At 48.3% G+C, this 24,855-nt stretch overlaps 1 protein-coding gene across 2 annotated transcripts; it reads left to right on the top strand.

Moving 5' to 3' along the window:
• Nucleotides 1–9,829: 9,829 nt before the first annotated feature.
• L1TD1 (LINE1 type transposase domain containing 1) lies at nucleotides 9,830–24,654 on the top strand. Of its 2 annotated transcripts, XM_051857691.2 has the most exons (5): nucleotides 9,943–9,988; nucleotides 10,898–10,991; nucleotides 15,326–15,430; nucleotides 19,178–20,233; nucleotides 23,063–24,654. In XM_051857691.2, the coding sequence occupies exons 4-5, from the start codon at nucleotides 19,316–19,318 to the stop codon at nucleotides 24,293–24,295; spliced, it is 2,151 nt and encodes a 716-aa protein (XP_051713651.2). In that variant the 5' UTR covers nucleotides 9,943–9,988; nucleotides 10,898–10,991; nucleotides 15,326–15,430; nucleotides 19,178–19,315; the 3' UTR covers nucleotides 24,296–24,654. The 2 variants fall into 2 exon arrangements, with proteins under 2 accessions (XP_008263376.2, XP_051713651.2); XM_008265154.4 differs by lacking the exon at nucleotides 10,898–10,991 and having other exon boundaries at nucleotides 9,830–9,988.
• The last annotated feature ends 201 nt before the right edge of the window (nucleotides 24,655–24,855 follow it).

Genomic DNA, 24,855 nt, shown 5'->3' with positions numbered 1-24,855 from the left:
GTCCCTGCCCTCAGCCCTGTTCCAGCCCCCTGCCCCCTCTCGGATCCACAGCTCTGGGGCAGGCACCATCATTGCCATCGCCTCCCCAGGGCCCACAGGGCAGGCAGCTTGAGGTCAGGCCCCCACCATCTACCACGCAGGGACCCTGGACATGTGCACACCTCCTTAGGTGGCTTCCCAGTACACGCAGAGTGAAGTCCAGCGATCAGCCAGGGACTTCACAGTTTAGCTTCCGTCCAAGTCCAGCCAGGCTGACTGCTGGTCTAGTTAACCAGTGTCACCTCTCATGTCAGTCAGCACACAACAGGCTAAGTGAGCCCTCCCACCCCTGGGCTTCTGCACACACCATTCTTTAGCACCTGGAGACCTGCCAGCCGGTGCTCTACCCTGGACCAACCGAGTCAGAATCTCTGCATTGATGCCAAGAGCGTTGTGTGGCCACAAACTCTCCCCAGGTGATCCTGCACTGAAGTCTGACAGCCTGGAGTCCCTCCCCACCTTTTTTCTTGCAGTCTGTGGCATTCGCAGTTGCCAAGTTCTTTTGGTAAATACCAGTCGGCATGGCCGTGACATTGGACAGCCATCCCTAGCCTGAGCCTGCCACCTATCTGGACCCACGTGTGTTAGTAGGCAGACCCCACACACAGTCCCCACCTGTCTAGAAGCTCCCGTCTCTTTAAGGTGGTGGTTCTTAACCTTGGCTGCAGGGGAAAACCATCTGGGGATATTTTAAATGCAGGAGGCCCAGGCTACAGCAGGCCAAAGGCAGGGCGGGGGTGGGGTGCCATGGGGGGCCCCCGTGGTGGAAGAGAGATATCCAAGATTGGTTGGCTGGTTGTGGTCTAAGCTCCCCAGGGCCCGCAGTGTGCCGCGGAGCTGAGGACAGCCGCCGCAGGTCGTGGCCTGGGAAGTTCCAAGCTTCAGCAATAGTGACAGTATTCAGACTCTACAGTCTGCTAACAGATCCTTTTCGGAGGAGGTGGGCCCTTGGGGGAGGGGCCACAGAACACGGAGCTCCAGACCTCGAAGACCACCCGGGTGTTGGCGTTCAAATCCTCGGTCCTTAGACTAAACACAAAGCCCAGGCGCAGGGCCCATCCGCGCCCCCGCAAGCTCCTCTCGGCTACTGCCGAGGATTCGCAGTTCCAGGCAGTCTGCGAGACCTGAGAGGGCCGCGCGGGGGCGCAAGAGAGCTCTGGAAACCCGTGCCGAAAGCCAAGGAAAAACTCGTTCCTTTGGCCAGAGCTTCCGAATGCCTGCGCCGTGGTTGGGGAGACTAACCCTCAGAGACCTTGGGTCCTGGCGATTGCCGGGTTCCGTTGCCTTCTTACCATGTTTAAATTGCTTTTTTAAAAATTTATTCTCATTTCGGTTGAAAGACACACAGAGAGAAATCTCCCATCCGCTGGTGCATTCCCCAAATGCCTTCAACCACCTGGACTGGGCAAGGCCAAAGTCAGGATCTTCCAGGTCACTCACATAGGTGCCAGGGACCCAAGTAGCTGAGCCATCACCTGTTGCCTCCCAGGATGCACCTCAGCAGGAGGCAGGGAGGGGAAGCAGAATCAGGACTTGAACCCACGTACTCTCAAGCAGGGTCCCAACAGCTGTGCCAAACACTCTCCCCTTCCAACCCACTGTGTGCCTGGACAGTGAGCAGTAAGAGAAAGGTGAAGCTTGCAGGCTTGAGCGTGGCTGTCCATGGCCCCACCCCCACCTGCCCATTTCACCCTCCCAGGTCCTGCTCCCTGGAGGAGTCTGGTTGCCAGTTTACATTTTTGTGTACTTTAAGGAGAATTGCGTTTGTAGGGTGCACTTCAAAAGTGTTAGCCAATTTAGAAGTTATTAAAATGGCTTTTTAAACATACAAATGAGGTACAATAAAAGATTCATCTAATCATATAATTTGTAAATTTCCTTTATTCTTTTGGTTTTTTTGTCTCTTTTTTTCTTTCTATGCATTCATTTAATATGATGATGGCTGACTACATGTCAGGTTCAGGGAGTGCAGAACTGAGTAAGACACTTTCCTGGCCCCAGCCCAGCACTGGGTACTGGAGAGTCAGATACTGGAACAGTGATGATCACAGAGGGAGACGATGCCATGGCTGAGAGAAGCCCCGGGAACCGGAGGACATACACATGGCATCCAGGGTCAGGAGCGCTGCCCCAGAGGTGGCAAAGCAGCAGGAGCCAGCCAGGGGGCAAGTGATGGAATGACATGGGGTGGGTGGCACGGGGACAGCAGCGTTTCTGAAGGGAGGCACAAGAATGGTGAGTTCTGGGGCCGGCGCTCTGGCGGAGCGGGTAAAGCTGCCACCTGCAGCGCCAGCATCCCAGATGGCCACCAGTTCGAGTCCTGGCTGCTCCACTTCCAATCCAGCTCTCTGCTAATGTGCCTGGGAAGGCAGTGGAAGATGGCCCAAGTCTCTGAGCCCCTGCCACCCATGTGGGAGACTCGGAGGAAGCTCCTGGCTTCGGCCTGGCCCAGCGCTGGTCGTTACAGTCATTTGGGGGAGTGAACCCGTGGATGAAGGATCTCTCTCAGAGATCTCTCACTCCCTCCCTCTCTAACTCTGCCTTTCAAAGAAATAAAAAATAAATCTTAAAGAAAAGAATGGTGAGTTCTGCAAACGGCCAGGAGCCAGGTCCAACTGGGACACAGCTCCGGCCCTCTTATTATATTTCAGTGTGTCTCAGAGTAAGGCCCGTGAAGAGTTTGCGTCAGAATGCTGGATCAAGGAGGATGCACACTTAGAAATAAGAATCTGCATTTTAACCCAGCTCAGGGATTTTTCATCGAACACACACAAGTGCCCACACCCCTGAGGTTGGAAGAATCTCAGATATAGCCAAGGAAAGACAAGTCTAATCATGAGGAACCACGAGGCTGCAGAAAGCTACTCACATCATGGCCAGAAGATGGCACAGGTTTTCCATTCCCCGCCTCTGGTTGCTGGAGATTGATCTCACCAGGCAAGTCCAGAAGAGGGCCCCAGACGTCGCGAAGTCAGGAAGAGCTAGCGGGGCTCTCCCGGTAGACGGGAGTAGCTGGGCGTCGCCTCTCCACAGAAGCCACCCTTCGCCAGATGGAGCGTAGCAGATAAGGGCACGTCCTCTAGACCCGAATAGTGGAAATCGCTACCCATTCCCTGGTTTTATTTTGGCTGCAAAGAGGAAGGGTGTTAGGTTTGCCTTTGCATCTCCAGAAAAGAGACAAAAAGGAGATCAACCTCAGCAGAGACAGGTTGCTTTACTGAAGCAAAGAGGTGGCGACGTCTGTTCTTCCAGACTGCACCCTGTCTGGTTGCCAAGGGAACTTGGCACCAGAAGTTCTTGGAGGACTTTCACTTACCTAGTTTTGTGAGCCGTTTTGCAGGTGGTGAGAGAGAATGAGAGAGAAAGAGAGAGAGAAAGATCCCTGAGCAGATCTCCCATGGTGTGTGTGTTGCGGGGGGAGGGTTGACATCCTTAAGGAGGTCTCTGTGGAATTCAGGAACAACAGTTGGTCTCTCACCCTAGGAAAGGAAGAGAAGGCTCCAGTCTCACGGCAGGTGCGAGCAGCTGCCCCAGGCTCCCCGTTGGTGGATTCCCTCCTCATCAGCTCCCTGCCTTTGCTCCCGGGTCCTAGCTTCAGTAGGAGGGCTGGAGGCAGAGGTCACCACCCTCACCTCCACCAAGGAAGCAATAAATAGTTACAGGTCCCAGCACCCACGAATTCTATGAAATGCCCTGTTCTGCAATGCCCATCCTGGGGGGGCGGATCAAGTCCTGGCTTTTCTGATTCTGACCCACCTCCCTGCTAATATGCTCAGAAAGCAGTGGATGACGGCTCAAGATATCTCCCTCTCTCTTTCTTCCTCTCTCTGATTTTTTTTTTTAAATATTTATTTGAAAACAGAGTTACAAAGAGATCTTCCACCCACTGATTCACTTCCCAAATGGTGGCAACAGCAGGGGCTGGGCCAGGCTGAAGCCAGGAGGTGGGATCCATTAGGTCTTCCATGTGGGTGTCAGGGACCCAAGTCCTTGGGCCATCATCATTAGCAGGGGGCTGGATAGGAGCAGTGGGACTTGAACAGTGATCTGATATGGGATGCTGGTGGCACAAGTGGCAGCTTAACCTGCTGCCCTACCGCGCAGGCTCCCAGGCAGGCCGTAGGACAGCTACAAAGGAAACATGGAGCCTGAGAAGACGCGTCCCTGAGGGCAGGCAGGTGAGGTGGGGGACCGGGGTGCCTTGGTCTTTCCCTCGCTTTCTTCTCTCCCCTCCTGCAACGCTCTGGTCAAGACTAAGGCAGAGGCTGCAGTACTGAGGTTGTCTAAAGTTACTTGGAAAGTGGTGGAAACTTCTCTGTCACTATTGCCAGAAAGAACAAGTTCTGGCTTTCTTCTGTGGCTTCATACTATGTTGCCTGTGGCTTTTCATTCCTGAATCTCAGCTAAAATCTCTCTCAGTCTCTCTCTCTCTCTCTTTTTTTTTTTTTTTTGGACAGGAAGAGTTAGAGAGAGACAGAGAGAAAGGTCTTCCTTTTCCGTTGGTTCACCCCCCAAATGGCCGCTATGGCCAGTGCTGGGCCGATCCGAAGCCAGGAGCCAGGTGCTTCCTCCTGGTCTCCCATGGGGTGCAGGGCCCAAGTACCTGGGCCATCCTCCACTGCACTCCCGGGCCACAGCAGAGAGCTGGACTGGAAGAGGAGCAACCGGGACAGAATCTGGCACCCCAACCAGGACTAGAACCCCGGGGTGCCGGCGCTGCAGGCGGAGGATTAGCCTACTGAGCCACAGCACCGGCTTTTTTTTTTTTTTTTAAGATTTATTTATTTATTTGAAAGGTAGAATTACAGAGAGAAGAGAGGCAGAGAGAGATCTTCCATCTGTTGGTTCACTCCCCAGTTGCCCACAATGGCTGGAGCTGCGCCAATCTGAAGCCAGGATCCAGGAGCTTCTTCCAGGTCTCCCACGCGGGTGCAGGGGCCCAAGCACTTGGGCCATCTTCTGCTTTCCCAAGGAACTGGATTGGAAGAGGAGCAGCCAGAACTGTAACCAGCGCCCATGTGGGATGCCGGCCCTGCAAATGGAGGCTTAGCCCTCTACACCACAGCGCCAGCCCCTTGGTTAAACTCTTTAGGTTTGACCTATTGGCCTCAAAACTATCGGGCAGTTTCATTACCCGTCTGCTTCCTTATTACTGCAATAACGAGGCATGTGCTTTTTGGGGGAATCAATGCGCTGAATACCCCTCTACTCAGCTGGGTTCACAGGCAATGACGTTAAAAATCAACAGCAGAAGAAACAGAGCTCCATGGCCGCATTCACAGCTGTTTGTGTTGGTGAAGCAAATAAAATGTGCTTTTGCTTTTCTTTTTTTTTTTTTTTTAAACAAACCAGCAGAAAAGCATTATTAATTCAAGTCTCCATTTTGAATGTCCTGCAGAGACAAGCCTTGGGGATCCACTCAAGAGCAGGAGAATTGCTCTCTCCGGGACCGCTTTTCTGAACACACCTGTATTAGGACATGGCGACCGTCACGGGGATGCTTCTGTTCAGGGTCTCTGATTCTTTGTTTCTTTTTTCAAACGTTTTTTAAAAAAGATTTATTTATTTATTTATTTATTTGAAAGTCAGAGTTACACAGAGAGAGGAGAAGCAGAGAGAGAGCAGTCTTCCATCCGATGGTTCACTCCACAACTGGCCGCAATGGCCGGAGCTGCGCTGATCCGAAGCCAGGAGCCAGGAGCCTCTTCCAGGTCTCCTATATGGGTACAGGGGCCCAAGGACTCGGGCCATTATCTGCTGCTTTCCCAGGCCACAGCAGAGAGCTGGATAGAAAGTGGAGCAGCTGGGACTCGAACCGGCACCCATATGGAATGCTGGCGCTTCAGGCCAGGGAGTTAACCCACTGCGCCACAGCACTCGCCCCTCAAACATTTTTACATTTTTTAAAAATTGTTTTGCAAAGAGTTGAGGAAGTTTTTTTTTGTTTTGTTTTGTTTTGTTTTGTTTTGTTTTTTGTTTTTGTTTTTTTGAAGATTTATTTATTTGAAAGGCAGAATTACAGAGAGACACAGAGAGATCTTCTGTCTAGTAGTTCACTTCCCAAATGGCTGAAATGCCCAGAGCTGGGCTGATCCAAAGTCTGGAGCCAGGAGCTTCTTCTGGGTCTCCCAAGTGGGTGCAGGGGCCCAGGCACCTGGGCCATCCTTCACTGCCTTCCCAGGCACATTAGCAGGGAGCTGGAGCTGAACTGGAACAACCAGGACCCGAACCTGTGCCCATATCGGATACTGATGCAGCACTTTACCCACTACACCACAAGACCGGCCCCAACAGGTGCTTTCTTGTAGCCAAAGAACTTTACACCCCAAAAAATTGAATTTATATAGACATAGACCAAGGATTTATACCTTTTTAATTTTTTACATTTATTTTTACTTATTACAAAGGCAAAGAGACAAAAACAGAAAGAAAGAGATCTTCCATCCACTTACTGGTTTACTCCCCAGACGGATGCAATGGTTGGGGCTGGGCAAGGCCAAAGCCAGGCGCCAGGCGCCAGGAGTTCCATCCAGATCTCCCACATGGGAGGGACCCAGATTGGGCCCTTGGGCATTGGAACCGTCTCGCAAGCAGACATAACTCTTCCTGTCCCAGGGGTGTGAATCCCTCCTCCCACCGCGGAAGCTCACAGAACATGGAAGCCATTCAGCTGCCTAAACAAGTGCAAGGGCAGAGGGTTCAGGTTAGAGAACCAGCAGCAGCAGAGAAATACTGAAGGCGTTTTCTGATCCTGGAGGTGGGAACCAGTTTTCCCCAGAAACAAATTGTGTAACGCTAGGACCTGGTATTTAAGGCTGGAGCTCTGAGAAAGTGTGAGGGCAGGTGCTGGGGCTGTGGTGCTTGGGGCACCCACATCCTGTATCATAGTCCCGCAGTTTGAGTTCCAGCTCCTCTGCTCCTGGTCCAGCTTTCTGCTAATATGCACCCTGGGAGGCAGCAAATGAAGGCTCAAGTACCTGGATTCCTGCCACTCGCATGGCAGACCTGGTAGAGTGCCCAGCTCCTGCTTTTGCTTGGCCCAGCGCCTGCTGTTGTGGCCTTTTGGGGATTGAACCAGCAGATGGAAGACCTCCCCCCACTTCTCTGCCTGTCAAATAAATACATCTTTTAAAAAAAAATAAAAATCAGAGAGACTCTATAAAGGGTGATGACATTTGGGAACAGTAGAACACCACGATGGGGATGTGCATGCTACAGTAAATTATTGGCAGATTCCAGGAGATGGAGGCCTGGGAACTTTTTTTTAAAGATTTATTTATTATTTATTTGAAAGTCAGATTTAGAGAGGGAGAGACAGAGAGAGGTCTTCCATCTGCTGATTCAGTTCCCAAATGGCCAAAATGGCCAGGTCTGGGCCAGGCTGAAGCCAGAAGCTAGGAGCTTCAACCAGGTCTCCAACACGGGTGCAGGGGCCCAAATACTTGGGTCATCTTCTGCTGCTTTCCCAGGTGCGTTAGCAGGGAGTTGGATCAGAAGTGGAGCAGTCAGCACTCGAACTAGCGCCCCTGTGGGATGCTGGTGCTGTAAATGGGGGTTTAACCAGCTGCACCACAAACGCAGGCCCCACAACATTTGTAATTTTAAAATATTCTCACAAATAAAATTCTAGTTCCATATGTGTTCAATCAGGTTAGTCCCATAAAAAATGTAAGGAAGAAAATTGTAACAATCCTATTTAAGTGCAATGAGAAATTTGAATGGAGACAGACACTTTTCAACAGCATTGCCTTGACAAGGTCATTACAAAAAAAACAATTACACACCAACTCACCTCACAAATACAAATCCAAATTGATAATACAGACATCACTTCCTTTTTTTTTTTAATTATGTATTTGAAAGGCAGAATTACAGAAGGAAGGAGGGATGGTGGGTGGGAGGGATGGGGAGAGAGAGACAGATCTTCCATCTGCTGGTTCATTCTCCAAATGGCCACAACAGCTGGGCTGATCCAAATCCAGGAGCCAGGAGCTTCTTCTAGGTCTCCCACACTGGTGCAGGGGCCCAAGCACTTGGGCCATCTTCTACTGCTTTCCCAGGCCATAGCAGAGAGCAGGATCAGAAGTGGAGCAGCCGGGACTCGAACTGGCACCCATACAGGATGTGGTCATCACAGGCAGCAGCTTTACCTGCTATACCACAACGCTGCACCTCCCCAGATACAATTTCTACGTAGATACAAACATATACAGAGAGAGATATAAGTAGATATCACTGCCAACCTATTTATCCATCCACCCGCCTATCTTCTTATTCCTTCTTAAAAGATCATGAGAAGTGCGTGTTGTGTTATAGCAAGTTGAACAGCCGATGGGATGCCTGCATCTCATATGCACTTTTATTTAAGAAGCAGAGAGACAGAGACAGAAATTTCCAACTGCTAGTTCCCATCCTAAATGTCCACACCAGCCAGGGCTGAACCAGGTTACAGCCAGAAGTCGAGAGCTCCATCCAGGTGTCCCATGTGCACATCACCTACTGCCTCCAGGGACACAGGGGCAGGAAACTGGATCTGAAGTGGAGTAGCTGGGACGGAAACGGAGCGCTCCGATAAGGGATAACCTCCTGTGCCAAACACCACCCCACTTCTGTTTGTTTTTAGGATTTATTTATTTGAAACGCAGAGTGATAGAAAGAGAGGTCTTCAGTCTGCTGGTTCACTCACCCAAACGACTGCAATAGTCAGAGCTGGACCATGTCAAGGTAAGGAATTCTGGGTCTCCCACGTGAGCCGGCTGAAAATTAAGCACCTGAGCCATCCCGGGCTGCTTCCCAGGCAGTTACCAGGAAGCTGGATCAGAAACAAAGTAGCTGGGTTGGAACCAGCCCTCCAGTCTCAGATGTGGGCCTTCCAAGCAGTGACTTAACTGGCTGCCCCACAATGGCGGCCTCCCCACATCAGTTATTTTGAAACACAATCTTTGGCCAAGGTGATGATGTAGTCCCAGGCTAGAGGGATAGTTGCATGAGGCTGTGGTGGCCTCTTTGCCATGTTGTGGTTCTGGAAGTCTTTTCTGACTGTTCATATCGGGCAATCATGCATAAGGACCTTTCTCCATAACTTCCCGGATTCATTGCCTTAATATTTTTGTGAGAGTTGTTGCAGGTAATTCCATTTTGATTTTGACAACTATCACATTTCTTTCCCAAAGCAGAGGAGTTCAGATTCTGATAACTGAGAACCAAATAGAGAAGATGTGGAGACAGCACATTAGGAAAGCGTGCGTGGTCTAAGGGCCATGTGGGAGGTGGGGGGGATTGACATTTGACCTGAGACCTCAGCAGAGAGAGGCCAGTGTTGAAATAGCTAGGAAAACAACCCACGGAGGAAACAGCTGGTGCAAAGACCCTGCGGCAGGAAAAGGAGGGAGAAGTCCCAAACAAGGCTCAAAATCCGAGTGGGACGAGTGAGGAGTTAGAACTGGGAAGGCAATGAAAGCTTGGGAGGAGGCTCTCAGAAGGGCCAGCGCGGATTCCAGACCCGTCGGTGGCTAATTCAGTGAGCCAGGTGAGGGCTGTCGGGGCATGGGTGGGCTGCAGCGGGCAAATCCAAGGGCCTGGGGACGGCGTAACAGTGGGAACTGGGGAAGACAGCGGACTCCCGGCTGGCCCTAGCAGGCCCGTGGCGGGGTCTTCGTCAGGCTGTGAGCCCGGACCGGTTTGGTGGGGGTGGGGCGCTTCCAGGGGGAGGGGAATTGAACTCGGTTGGCCGCCGGCGATTGGAAGTCAGCCATTGCTTTGGGGCTGGGCCGGGAGGAGGCGAGGCGGTGTGGAGGAGAGGGGGCTGGGCCCAGAAACGGAAAACCCACCGGAGGAGGGGCGGGCCCGCCACCAGGACTGCCAGAGTCCACCAGCGCCTCACTTGGCTCTCCTGGCTTTTCGGAGTGTACGCCGCATGGTTCTCCGGGCTGGTTCCCTTCCTCTCCAGGTAAGGCTGGCCCAGGTGCGGCCTTCGCAGCCCTGCGTCGTTCCTCACCGGCTGGGGGGCAGCGGGCGAGGCACCTGGCGAAGCCTCCGGTGCCCCAAAGCGAGCACCCTAAAATAGCGGCGTCGAGGGAAGAAGGGGTGCTTGGCCCGTGCTGGCTTGGGGTGTGTGTGGGGGGGGGGTGCAGCTTTAGTGGATACGGGCTTTGGGGAGCAGCGGGCCGGGGGCGCTCGGGAGCGGGCCAGGCCTAGGCTTCGTGTGCACTCCGTGCGGGCGGGGCCTTGAACGTGGTCTGCAACCTTCGCTGCATTGCTGTGGGTGAGGGGTGGGACGTGCGTGGGGGAGGCCGCTGGAGACCCCTACGCACCCTCCAAGTGTTCCGGCTGGCTCCTTCGCTCCAAAAGAGGTGCTTGTCTTAGACGTAGGACCCCTACCCCTCCTCGCCGCCCTCTCTCCACTGCCAATCCCGGACTCTGCCCCTGGCTAGGGGGTGTTTTGCTAAGCAAGCACACAGCTGGAGAGTTCTAAAGTGGGCTGACCTCTCCATCGCGGACTTCTAGGCGCCGGGACGCAGCTGCTGGGGATTCCACGGCCAGGGGCCCCGGGGGTGGGGGAGCAGGTAAGAGGCGGGGGCGGGGCGGGGACTGCTGAGTCCAGAGTGCGCCCCTATCTAGGACCGCTGGGCCTAGGACCACGGGGAGTCCTTGCCCTTGGCTCCAGGTGGGGTCCGGATGCGCTTTGCAGAATCCACAAGTGCGCATGGCACAGTAAAGTTGTTGCGAGAACGGTGCAACAGTTTTGCACCTCAGGTTAGGACGCTCGCACAACTTAGCGTTTTTGATAGCTGTTGGGAATGCTAAACTCCAGTCAGATTTCCGGAAATTAACACACGTGTTCTCGTTCGCTTCCGAGAACTGAGAGTCGGGATTCTGTGCGCAGGCCCGTCAGGTCCAGCCCCCCGATCCCGGCGGAAGGCAGAGGCCGGAGCAACCTCGGCCGATCCCAGGTCTGTAGCGTTCGCCCGCCGCAGAAAGGGGCTGGGGTCGTGACCGAGCAGGGAGCCCTGATTTAGTGCCGGCCGGAAGTTCCTTTAAGGCTGTACCGCGGGAAGATGATTGTGGGGCGGGGAGCAGAGGCGCAGGGCGGTCGAGCGGAGTAATTCACACACCTTTTCTGGGTGGAGCCGGCTGGCAAGTTTCCCCTTAATCTTGGCCGGGCAGGGGAGAAGAAAAACTCTTGTCATTTGCATTTTCTTGGCTTGTGATTGCCACCCGTTCATATGTTTATTTCAAGTTCGTAAAGGTGTGTGGGCTCTTTTCTCCGCCCGAATTTGCTGGCGGCGCTGCAGCCTTCCCCTTCCAGGAAGCTCAGTTAATGTTGCCCACACCCTTCGCAATCCTTGGCCCCCCAGGGTATGGCTGGGTGTCTCTCCCGCGTGGTAACTTCCACTTAGGTCAGGACATTTTTAAAAAATACCCTTTTCTTTTTTTGAATATGAATTTATTTGGAAGGTAGAGTTGCCCAGAAAGAGAGCTTCCACCCACTGGGTCACTCCCGGGATGAACCCAATCACAGGGCTGAGCCAGGCTGAAGCCAGGAGCTTCATCCATGTCTCCCACGTGGGTGCTGGAGCCCCAAGGACTTGGGCCATCTTCTACTGCTTTCTCTGGCCATTAGCAGGATTGGAAGTGGAACAGCTGGGAGTCGAACCGGCGCCCATGTGGGATTCCAGTTACAGTCAGCCTTACCCAGTAGCAGCTGCCCCCCCATGACTCATTTCTGATTGCTGTGTAAGGTTCCAGTTTTGGGGTGTATTGTGGCCCGGTCGCCCACTCCTGGTGGTAGGCATGATGCCTGTTGTGTACTGGGAGTGACTCCTCAGGACGAAAGCCGGTTAGGAGCTGGGCTAGATCATAGGGCGTCTGCCAGGGGATCTCCCAGTGTCCGGGGCCACCATAGAGATGGAGAGGGAGGGTCTTTGACCAAGCACTGGCTGTAACCATGGCTCCCCAATGCTAGAATCTGGTTTGCATCCCCTAATATAATTGAACATCTGTTCGTTTATTGCCCATTAGGCTTCTGTGTGTGTTTTCAGAAACAGGATTGAACTGCTTATGTTCTGCAACTTTTATTCTCTTAACATATCAAGGACTTCTTTTCAATCGGTTTTATTTTGGCTCACAATTTTTTTTTTTTTTAAGATTTATTTATTTATTTGAAGGGCAGAGTTTGAGAGAGGCAGAGAGAAGAGAGGATCTTCCATCTGCTGCTTCACTCCCCAGATGGCTGCACTGGCTGGAGCTGCGCCGATCCGAAGCCAGGAGCCTCTTTTGGGTCTCCCACGTGGGTGCAGGGGCCCAAGGACTGGGGCCATCTTCCACTGCTTTCCCAGGCCGTAGCAGAGAGCTGGATTGGAAATGGAGCAGCCAGGACATGATATGGGATGCTGGCACTGCAGGCGGGTGGCTTTACCCATCACACCACAGCACCAGCCCCTATTTATTATTTGAAAGAGTTGGAGAGAGGGATCTTCCATTCATCGGTTCAGTTGCCAAATGACTATAAGTCAAAGCTGGGCCAAGCTGAAGCCAGGAGCCTGGAACTCTAAGACTCCTATATGGATGGTAGGACTGCCTTCCCAGGCTGCCTTAGCAGGGAGCTGGAGTGGAAGTGGAGCAGCCGGAACTAGAACTGGCGTTTATGTGGGATGCTGGCATTGTGGGCAGCAGCTTAACCTATTGCACCACACATTGGCTCCGTTTATGACTCTTAACACCGCTCCTTCCCTGCTCCCTGCAGTCACGTTACTTATTTAAAGATTTATGTATTTATTTGAAAGGCAAAGTTGCAGAGAGAGGGAGAGACAGGTATTTTCTACCCACTGGTTCACTGCCCAAAAGGCCACAAAGGCCAGGGCTGGACCAGGCCAGAGTCAGGAACCAGGAGCTGCTTATGAGTATTCTTGTAGGTGGCAGGGGCCCAGGAGCTTGGACCATCTTCCACTGCTCACCCGGGCTCAGGGAGCTAGATTGGGGCCCAAGGACTTGGGCCATCTTCTACTGCTTTCCCAGACCATAGCAGAGAGCTAGATCGGAAGTAGAGCAGCTGGGACTCAAATTGGGACCCATATTAAAGTTTATGGAGAGAGGCTGGCACTGTGGCACAGTGGGTAAAACAAATATTTTATGGAGAAGTAGAATTAACAGAAAGGTATTTTGGGCCGGCGCCTTGGCTCACTAGGCTAATCCTCCGCCTGCAGCGCCAGCACCCCGGGTTCTAGTCCCAGTTGGGGCGCCGGATTCTGTCTGGTCGCTCCTCTTCCAGTCCAGCTCTCTGCTGTGGCCCAGGAAGGCAGTGGAGGATGGCCCAAGTGCTTGGGCCTTGCACCCACATGGGAGACCAGGAGAAGCACCTGGCTCCTGGCTTCGGATCAGCGCGGAGTGCTGGCCGCAGCAGCCATTTGGGGGGTGAACCAATGGCAAAGGAAGACCTTCCTCTCTGTCTCTCTCTCTCACTGTCCACTCTGCCTGTCAAAAAATAAGGTATTTTGATGCAAAAAAATTGAAATCAGTGGTTTTTTTTTTTTTTTTTGGACATTCATCCTCCACTGCACTCCCTGGCCACAGCAGAGAGCTGGCCTGGAAGAGGTGCAACCGGGACAGAATCCGGCGTAGTGAGCCGCGGCGCCGGCTGAAATCAGTTTTTTAATGATGTGTTATGTAAATGTGTATATACACAGATAAACATGTGTTGTATGTTCACATGTACTTATTGTATGCATGGTCTGAGTATCCCTTATCCAAAATGCTGGGGACTAGAAGTGTTTGTTTTGTGCCTGAAACAAGTTTCATGGTTTGGAATTTTCCAATTTTGCCACTCAGAGTTTCAGGTTTTGGAGTTTTTCAGTTTAGGAATTCCCTATAACGTCTTAGATATTACATATGGTAGATATACATTGTGTATTAGGTATCCCCATGGTGTGCATGAACTCAAGTGGTTCAACCCTTATTTAAAAGACATTGTTGGGGGCCAGAGTTGTTTCGTAGCATCTGCAGTGCCGGCATCTCAGATGGCCGCCAGTTCTAGTCCCGGCTGCTCTACTTCCGATCCAGCTCCCTATTAGTGTGCCTGGAAAAGCAATAGAAGATGGCCCAAGTCCTTGGGCCCCTACACCCATGTGAGAGGCTGGGAAGAAGCTCCAGGCTCCTGGCTTTGGATAGATCCGGCTCTGACCATTGCAGCCATTTGGAGAGTGAACCAGCAGTTGGAGGTCCTCTCTCTGCCTCGCTGTGGCTCTGCCTTTCAAATAAGTAAATTTTTTTTTTTTAAAGACATTGTTTTCCAGTTTAGTGGTGTTTTTTGGTCATGAGAACCTTACTACCAAATTTTCTGTTAATATATTTATTAGTACAAGTGGTTTTATGGTGTTTGTTTTTTGTTTTTGTTTTTTTTTGTTTGTTTGTGTGTGTGTGTTTTTTTTTTTGTGTTTTTTTTTTTTTTTTACAGGCAGAGTGGACAGTGAGAGACAGAGAGAAAGGTCTTCCTTTGCTGTATTGGTTCACCCTCCAATGGCCGCCGCGGCCGGCGCACCGCGCTGATCCGATGGCAGGAGCCAGGTACTTCTCCTGGTCTCCCATGCAGGTGCAGGGCCCAAGCACTTGGGCCATCCTCCACTGCACTCCCTGGCCACAGCAGAGAGCTGGCCTGGAAGAGGGGCAACCGGGACAGAATCCCGCGCCCCGACCAGGACTAGAACCTGGTGTGCCGGCGCCGGCCTTATGGTGTATTTTTAAGATGGAGATGGTAATGTCTTCTTTCTGATTTTAATAGATTTTTCAAATTTCCCACTCCTGATGAATAAAAGTGGTCTTACCTCATTTTCCGATTATACCCCTAACTCCTGTTTAGTAGTGATTTGTATTCTCTAAATGTTTTACTTTTCTTATCAATTGTTATGAACTTCAGGAAATTTTAAAGATTATTTGCTCAGTTTAGAATTTAAATGTTTCTCCTCTACTAGATAAAACTTTATAGGAAGCATTGGACTAATCTGCATTGAGTCCGCCCAAATAAAGTGGAGTCCCCCATGCTAAAGATCCATGTCACAGAGCTCAGTATTCTGTCCTCCCAGAAGTCAGGAGAATGACATTTACCAAACAAGCCAGTGGGCTTGACCTTCAACTTCCCTTTGCTTCAATCCTTATCTCTTTTAACCCCTTAATTCTTAGAAAAAGTAACCCAAGAAAGTCTGATGTTAACTATCTTCCTTTCTACACCTTACAAAGAAAGGAACTTTAAAAATGATCACTGCACTTTGATTTTTGTCTCTGCCTTTTTCAGCCCTTCTGTTGTAAAACAAAGCTCTTCTGCACAGCCTGTTGGAACACTTAGCATGAAGCATTGCCTGATTTAGGTTGGAAAATAAAGCCGATGGAGATTTTTTAGGTAAGTTGTGATTTTTGTTCTTGGATACTTCTTCAGTGAACTGTTGTAGTTTCTTGCCATTTAGAACTGATTAACAAAAATATTCTGTACAGTTACTATGGAAACTTGTAGAGATGGAATTGCTGGACATGTGGGCTTTGGCACAGCCGTTGAGACACAGCTTGGGATGCCCACATCCCACATCAGTGCCTGGTTCCAGTCCCGGCTTCTGCACTACCAATACTACTTCTTGCTAATATACCTGGGAGGCAGTAGATCATGGCCCATGTGCTTGGACCTCTGCCACCCACATCGCAGACCCAGATGGAGTTTCTGGCTCCTGGCCTTGGCCTGAACAAGCCCTGACCTGTGGGCATTTGGGGATTGAAGCAGAAGATGGAAGGCTGATCTGTGTGTGTGTGTTGTCTTTCTGCTTTTCAAATAAAAATGTTTAGCATTTTCTTGGTTTTTATGAAACTGATTTGATGAGGGATTTTTGTTTTTACTTTTTGAAACAAGTTTGATTATTTCAAAGTTTTGTGGCAGGATATGACTTCATCCAGCTTTTTCTATGACCAGTATTTGTTAATCGTTTCTTAAGCATTTTACTAGTTCCTTTCTCTGTGTGTGTGTGTGGTTTTTTTTTTTTTTTTTTTTAGATTTGTTTATTTGAAAGAGTTACACAGAGAGAAGGAGAGACAGGCAAAGAGAGATCTTCCATCCGCTGGTTCACTCCCTAATTGACCACACTGTCTGGAGCTATGCTGATCCAAAGGCCTCTTTCGGGTCTCCCACATGGGTGCAGGGGTTTGAGCACTTGGGCCATCTTCCACTGCTTTCCCAGGCCATAGCAGAGAGCTGGATCGGAAGTGAAGCAGCTGGGACTTGAACCGGTGCCCATATGGATGCTGGCACTGCAGACAGCAGCTTTCCCCACAACGCTGCAGCACTGGTCCCTCCTTTCTCATGTTTAAGTTTAAACATTGTAATTTTAAAATTTCTTCTTGAAAAATCTTACCTGGCTTTTGTGTTTACATTTTGAGAGGCAGAGTGGCTGCTGGTTCATTAGCCAGATACCTAGAAGAGGCAGAGCTGGGCCATGCTGGAGCCTCTGATCTGTTATCCCAAATTCAGTAACACTTTCCCTGTTGCATCATTTTTTTTCCTTTAAGATTTGTTTATTTGAAAGGCAGAGTTAGGGAGGAGCAGAGACAGCTCTTCCATCCACTGGTTCACTCCCAAATAGCCGTAACCGGCAAGCCAGGCCAGGCTGAAGCCAGGAGCTTCATCTGAGTCTCCCGCGGGGTGCATCTGTCCCTGTCATTCTGCCTTTCAAGTGAATAAATCTTAAAAAAATAAAAATTAAGAACTTGGGGTGGGTGTTGTGGTGCATCTGGTTAAGTTGCCCCTTAGGACATATGCATCCCATGTGGGAGTACTTGGGATGGAGTCCCGCCTCTGCCTCTGCTTCCCAACCAGCTTCCTGCTAATGCAGCAAATGACGGCTGAAATAATGAGTCCCTGGCACCCACCTAGGAGTTCCTGGCTTAGACCTGGGTGTTCTGGACATCTGGAGTGAGCAGCTACCTCCCTGTAGCTCTGCCTTTCAAGTAATAAAAATCAAGGAATAAACATTTAAAAAAATGTGTCCAACACAACAAATTGTTTTTTTAAAAGATTTATTTATGTACTTGAAAGTCAGAGTTACATGGAGAAAGGAGAGAGAGAGAAGAGAGGTCTTCCACCCACTGGTTCGCTCCCCAATTGGCCTCAACGGCTAGAGCTGTGCCAGTCTGATGATAGACATTTGGCTATTGTCAGTGACACTGCTCTGGATAAGAGTGTATCTGTTAGAAAGTACCATGCCATCTTAGAGCTGTAGTCCTTGAACTTGTGAGTAAACCCAACTTGATCTTGGTGTCAACTTGTTAGATACAATTGGGTTTTCTGTGTTAATAACCTTCTGTATTTCAAAGATGCAGTTACAGAGAGAAAGAAGAGACAGAGTTTCCATCTGCTGTTCACTCCCCTAATAGTCACTACAGGCTAAAACCAGGAGCTTCCTTGGGCTGTCCCACATGGGTGGCAGGGACCATCTTCCATTGCATTTCCCAGGCATAAGAGCAAGGAGCTGGATTGGAAGTAGAGCAGCTGGGACACAAAAACTCTTAACTTTTTCCTCATTGTTCTCAAAGTTATATATCTTTTCGGAGAATATTGGAATATTTGTATTTTATTATGAAAGCATATAATTCTCCAGTTTTTTAGCTGTTGTCCATCTCTGGTTGTGTCCTGTCTTTTTTTATTATTTATTTATTTTTTGACAGACAGAGTGGACAGTGAGAGAGACAGAGAGAAAGGTCTTCCTTTTGCCGTTGGTTCACCCTCCAGTGGCCGCCACGGCTGGTGCACCACGCTGATCCAAAGGCAGGAGCCAGGTGCTTCTCCTGGTCTCCCATGGGGTGCAGGGCCCAAGCACTTGGGCCATCCTCTACTGCCCTCCTGGGCCACAGCAGAGAGCTGGCCTGGAAGAGGGGCAACCGGGAAAGAATCCAGCACCCCGACCAGGATTAGAACCCGGTGTGCCGGCGCCACAGGTGGAGGATTAGCCTAGTGAGCTGGGCCAAGCTGAAGCCACGATTCAGGAGCAGAAGCAGAAGCAGAGGCAGCCAGGACTCAAACCAGTGAAGTCTTTGTAAGAAAAATTTAGGAGTCGGTGTCGCGACTCATAGGCTACTCCTCCGCCTGCAGGCGCTGGTTCTAGTCCTGGTTGCTCCTCTTCCAGTCCAGCTCTCAGCTGTGGCCTGGGAAGGCAGTGGAGGATGGCCCAAGTCCTTGGGCCCTGCACCCGCATGGGAAACCAGGAGGAAGCACCTGGCTCCTGGCTTCCTAGTGGCCATTTCAGGGGTGAACCAATGTAAGGAAGACCTTTCTCTCTCTTTGTCTAACTCTGCCTGTCAAAAAAAAAAATTTAGGGGCTGGTGCTATTGCATAGTAGCACCTGTGCCTGCAGTGCTGGCATCCCATCTGAGCACTGGTTTGTGTCCCAGTTGGTCCTCTTCCTATCCAGTTCTCTGCCTGTGGCCTGGGAAAGCAGTAGAAGATGGCCCAAGTCCTTGGCTCCTGCAGCCATGTGGGAGACCTGGTAGAAGCTCCTTGCTTCTGGTTTCCCAGCGGCTCAGCTCCAGCTGGTGTTAGCCATCTGGGGAGTGAATCAATGGATGGAGGACCTTTCTCTCTGACTTTCCTTCTCTCTGTGTGTAACCCTACCTCTCAAATAAATAAATAAATAAAATCAAGTCTTTGACAGCAGTGATGACCTGCTGTTACTGCAATTGTGAGTAATGAACAATAAACTCATCTGGTAACACTTGAATGTCTACTAGCTTATGTGGAGGGAAAGATGCAGAAACTAGCATCCTACCTGTTGTCCAAATGGCTGCATTGCACTTTTGCCATTTCTCATCCCTGGTAAGTGAACAGTGAAGGAATGGAGTGGGACAGCCTCTCAAGTTCCTCCATGGTCAGGCAGCTTTATTTTTAGTCATCGGCGGCTTACTTGATCTGTTCCATTCAAGTCTTTATCTAAATGGTGTTTTAATGACCATGTTGTATAAAATTTGAACTACAAAAATTTTTCATGCTCATCTCATTAGTGACTCTTACATTAAACTTTCCTGGGCTACACATAGCAATTTTCTTAGCCATGTTTATGTTATTGAGTAGCTAAAGTTCTTTAGTAAACAATTTCTAATTTCTTTGTTTCAGATGACATGTTTTAAGATTTTGTATTTCTGAAATCTAGCTGGTGAGCAAGAGCCAAAAAAGAAAACAAACAAAAAAAACTCTTCCAGGAAGAAATAAGACTCTTTACGTGATAGCCCCAAAGTCCAAGGCACAATCAACATGGCTAGACTTCCAAAGAAACAGGACAACCTCACCTACGTTGAAAGAAAACAGCTAATAGAAACAGATAAGGACAAAGACATATCAGCAGTTATTATGAAGAAGTATAAGGTCTTGATGGAAATCCAGGATCTGATGTTTGAAGAGATAAGAGAAAGTCTTAAAAATGACCTAAAGCAAAATTTAGCAGCAACAAGTATAATACCAGAAATGAAAAATTCAGACAACTCCAGAAGCAGGAAAGACTGGCAACAGGTCAAAGAGTTAGCCTCACAAACTACACATTTAGTAGAAAAAATGGAAGGGAAAAAGTCTAAAATAGTAGAGGACATTGTAAACTTAATCCACAAAAGAGAAGAAATGAATGAGTTCAGTAGCAGGTTGGATGAATCAGAAGAGAACAGAAGTAATAAAGGTCAGAAGTCATCCCAAAATCAGAAAGTGTCTGTAAGTGTGGAAGAAGCCTTGTACGATGTTGATGACAGATACGGAAAGAGCACTATGCATATAGAAGATGAAGAGGATGAGAGCACACAGAGTGAAGAAGTCAAGGAAATGGGAGAGGAGAAAAACATTCAGAGCTTCAGGAATGAAAAGTGTCAAAAAGCCCCCAGAGAATGGTTTGATGAGGGGGCCATACTTACACTGGCAGCAGACTTGTCGTCAGCAACGCTGGGTGTTAGTGGGCAGTGGGGTAATATCTTCAGAATTCTAAAGGAAAATGATTTGGAACCTACATTTTTGTGTGATGTTAAATTAGCATTTAAATGTGATGGTGAAACAAAGACATTTTCAAACCTCCAAAGCCTCAGGGAATTTATTAGTCAGAAACCTTTTATGAAAGATTTACTGCAAGATATATTCCCACAAAATGAAAAAGTACATCGAGGAAGAAGATACGGGATTCAAGAAAAACTGGTAAGCATACAGATATCAGGCTTAGGTATGAAGTGTCATTGGTTATTGGTAAAATTGTTTTGAAGGGGGAAAACATCAATTAAAGGAAAGCTTCGGCTTTGTTTTTTTAAGGTAGGTTTCGTTATTTATTTGAAAGACAGTTGCCAAGAGATACTTTTCATCCACTGGTTTACTCCCCTCAGATAGCCACAGCTGGTTTTAGCCATGGCACGACATTGCTTTCCTAGGCACATTAGCAATGAGCTGGATTGGAAGTAGAGCAGCTGGGACTTGAACCAGCACTCCAGTATGAGATGCTAGCATCGCAAGCAGTGGCTTAACCCACTGCACCACAATGCTAGGCCCTAGGTTTAACTTTCAATATATAAAGTAGTCCTTTAATCCTCAGTAGCAACCGGAAAAATTCAAATAAAATTTACTGAAGCCCATCATAATCTATTAATGTGTACCCAGTTTTGATCCATATCATGTATTAAGGTTTTTGTTTCTTGTATTAGAGTATGTCCTATATCTTTGATATTAAAAACATTTTCTAAACACCTCAATCTTAATCTTAAATGGTAGTTCCTAAGATGTATTATAAAGTGATTGTTTATATTTGAAAGACAGAGGGACCGGCACTATGGTCTAGTAGGTTAAGCCTCTGCAGTGCTGGCATCCCAAATGGGTACCAGTTGTAGTCCCTGCTGCTCCTCTTCCAATCCAGCTCTCTGCTTATGGCCTGGGAAAGCAGTGGAAGATGGCCCAAGTGCTTGGGCCCCTGCACCCACATTGGAGACACAGAGGAATTCCTGGCTCCTGGCTTTGGATCAGCTTAGTTTCAGCAGTTGCGGCCATTTGGGAAGTAAACCAGCAGATGGAAGACCTCTGTCTCTCCCTCTCTGTCACTCTGCCTCTCAAATAAATAAATAGAAAAAAGTCGTACTCGAGCCATCACTGTTGCCTGCCAGGATACACATTAGCAGGAACCTGGAATTGAGAGCAGAGCCAAGTACTCCAATATGGGGTATAGGCATCCCAAGTAGCACCTAAACCTCCACACCAAATGCCTGTCACTCTTCAAGTACATTGTAGAAAGTCTTTATGCAAATACATATATAATGTGTATTTGTGAGCATATAAAACAGTATATTTTCAGACACAGAACATTTACAATATGCATAGTACCGTTCTTTCCCGGATTTAGGCAGATCCAGATGGTAAATATTATAGCTTTTGGTGCCACACACTCTGTCACTTATTTTTTGCTTTTATTTTCACAACGGTAAAAAATTTTTTGAAAAATTTCTAGGTTAGCTCAATTCTGTGATCTTAAAATAACTGACCATCCTTGGTTTTAATTTGCCAACCAGTATTCTATAGTGCCCTCAAGAATGAACTTATTTAAGGGTCAGGGTTTTGAGGCAGTGGGTTAAACCTCCACTCCAGAAACCCTGTGCTCCACAACCAAGCACCTAGTTTTGAGTCCTGGCTCCACTTCCAACCCAGCTTCCTGCTGGTGCCCCTTGGACCTGCATGGGAGACCTGGATTGGAGTTTGGACTCCTAGCTTCAGCCTAGTGCAGACCTGGCTGTTGTGGCTATTTGAGGATTCAACCAGTGGATAGAACTTTTTTTTCTCTGCGTCATTCTACCTTTCAAATAAATAATTTTTTTTCTTTTATAGCAGATAAGCTTACTTTAGTGTAAAACATTTTGGAGTCCATATATAGTTTTTTCATATGTGCATTTTCTGTAAACCTTTTAAAGATCCCTGTATTTATGCTTGTGGACCAGCATTCCCCTCCCTGTAATTGTTGTCAATTCTTTTGGTATCTCATTTACCTGATTGAAGTTGAACCTGCTTGTTTAATGACCATACAGATTATCTATCTTCTGTGAAGTGCTTGTTCAAGTCTTCTGTCCATTGGTTTTTTTGTTATGTTTTGTTTGTTTGTTTTGGATAGTGAGAGAGAGAGAAAGGTCTTCCTTTTGCCGTTGGTTCACCCTCCAATGGCCGCCACGGCTGGCGTGCTGCGGCCGGCACACCGCGCTGATCCGATGGCAGGAGCCAGGTGCTCCTCTTGGTCTCCCATGGGGTGCAGGGCCCAAGTACTTGGGCCATCCTCCACTGTACTCCCGGGCCACAGCAGAGAACTGGCCCGGATTAGCCTATTGAGCTGCGGTGCCAGCAATGTCCACTGGTTTTATTGACTTGTTCACTGTGTATTTTGTATTCCAGTGTACACTTTGGTATATTTGGATTCATTTTTGTTGTACAGTGGATCATTTGAATACTTATTTTGTGGTTGGTTGTACCAATATACTCCCATGCCACCACAAAAGATCTTTCATTGGTTCACTCTACAAATGGCCACAATGACCAGAACTGGATCAGGCTGAAGCCAGGAGACGAACTCCATCCAGGTCTCCCATGTGGGTGTCAGGAGCCCAGTTACTTGGGCCATCTTCTGCTGCTTAACTCTGCCTCTCAAAAACTTTAAAAAAAATAAAGGCAAATGAAGCACTTGGGGTTCAAGCTAGCACTCATGGGATGTTGGCATCACAGGTGGCAGCTTAACCCACTGTGCCCCTAGTGTTTAAAACTGCATGCATCTTTTTAAAGGAAAACAGTAGATGTTATAAGGATTGTGTGAGGCTACAAAACTGTTGAGGTGATCATAGGGAAACTTGACTTATTTGGGGACCTAGGCCTTCAAGAACAAGTAATATAAACAGTTTTCTAGATAACTGCTCATTGTCAAAATTGTAGTCATTAAAATTTAGAAACTGAAATGGAAGTTTGAATTCCTTAAAGACATGACTTAAATATTTTTTTTTAAACTTGCAGGGTAAAACATCAATAGACTCAAAACCTAGAGCAGGAGAACCATCCAGTGATGGCTTGAGCTTTCTGTTTATTAAAGAGGTAAAGATTGCTAAGCCAGAGGTGAAGAGCATAGAGTCTGAGGAAGAAGAGTCCTCGGAGTTGGAAGAAAAAGGAACTCCCAAGTTGGAGGAGCAAGAGGCCTCCTGGGTAGAGGAGGAGTGGGAAGAGACCTCGTGGCTGGAAGAGGAGGAGGAAGGGGAAGAAGCATCAGGGATGGAGGAGGAGGAGGGAGAGACCTCGGAGCTGGAAGAAGAGGGAGAAGACACCATAGAGAAGAGTTATAATAAGTGTGAAGAGCCGTCCTGTATCAACTTGAGTACTTCATCAGGGATCGCCACAGTTTTAAAGAAAACAGAGAAAGAGAAACACAAAACTCTAAAATTAGAAGAGCTAACTGCCAAAGAGGCAGACTTACTACAGGAAACAGAAGAAAGCTTTCGAAAAAGCGTGGTTCATCTCTTCAGAGAGATTCAAGAGGAGATTGAAAACATAAAACATTTCCATCCAGAAGTCGTGGAAATTAAAGATTCAGTAAATGACCTGAGTAACAGAATGGACATACTTGAAGAAAGAGTGGATAGTCTGGATGATCAAGTAGAAGAATTCTCTAAGGATGCAATGCAAATGGCCAAACAGATAATCAATAAAGAAAGGTTAAGAGATATAGAGGATAGATCCAGAAGTGCCAATATCCGTTTGATAGGTATTCCAGAAAAAGAGAATAAAGAGAACAGTGCAGAGGACATAATAAGAGAAATAGTTGAAGAAAACTTTCCAGAGCTGAAGAAAGATTCAAGTCTTGAGATTGTCAGTGCACACCGAATACCCAGTAAGATTGATGAAAACAGATTCACTCCTAGACACATCTTGGTGAAATTTTGCAATTCCAGTGATAAAGAGAAAATCATAAAGGTTTCCAGAGAAAGGAAAGAAATAACCTACAGAGGAACTAGAATCAGGTTGACTGCAGACTTATCATTGGGCACCCTGGATGCTAGGAGTAAGTGGGCCAATATCATCAAAGTTCTGCAGGAAAAAGGTTTTAAGCCGAGAATCTTGTATCCAGCCAAATTAGCATTTGATTTTGAGGGTAAAACAAAGGTATTTTTCGATATTGAGGAATTCAGGACATTTGTTTCTTGTGTATCCCCTTTGAAAGAATTGCTGGAGAATGTGCTTAGTCATCTAGAATGACTCCCAAGACACACGTGCCATGTGCTATCCTCCTGCCCACACACACCACGTCATGTAAAGCACCAGTCTGTACTCAGAAGGATGGACAGCCAGTGGCCTACTGGACCTGGGCGGGAAAGAAAGGTCAGGCGTTGTCTTTGTGTTGCTGTAGCCAAAGGATCCATTGAGTGGGTTTCATGACAGCCATCTGCCTGTACAGGGGGAGACTGCTGCTGGTGGGAGGGGAATCATCAATGGATGGGAGGGGGAGGGCAGGCTTGGGAAATGGTGACAGGAGACTCCTGTCACAGAGGGGTTTGAATAGATTTTTAATTTTCATAATGTGAATCTTCAACCTTTACATTAAAACTTAAAATATGCTTCATTTGCTGATTTTTGTAAGAGCGCCTTTTATCTCACTGTCTATAATCTAATCACATTTACATTTTATTGTATAAGCCCATCCATGGCGAGATCAAATCTTTGCCAAGTGCTTTCTCTTTTTATGACCTACACTTAAAAAATGTTTTAAAATTTGAGGGGCTGGCACTGCGGTATAGTATGTTAAACCTCTGCCTGTG

The sequence above is a fragment of the Oryctolagus cuniculus genome, chromosome 7, assembly GCF_964237555.1.
Source record: "Oryctolagus cuniculus chromosome 7, mOryCun1.1, whole genome shotgun sequence".
NCBI lineage: Eukaryota > Metazoa > Chordata > Mammalia > Lagomorpha > Leporidae > Oryctolagus > Oryctolagus cuniculus.
Note: the sequence above shows the minus strand (reverse complement) of the source record. Positions and strands in the feature narration are given on the sequence as shown.

Bases quoted from the DNA above. Each gene is read 5' to 3' on its own strand.
- L1TD1 (XM_008265154.4), top strand. From the start codon at position 19,316: ATGGCTAGACTTCCAAAGAAACAGGACAACCTCACCTACGTTGAAAGA. The intron at 20,234-23,062 runs GTAAGCATACAG...TTAAACTTGCAG, and splicing joins ACGGGATTCAAGAAAAACTG to GGTAAAACATCAATAGACTC.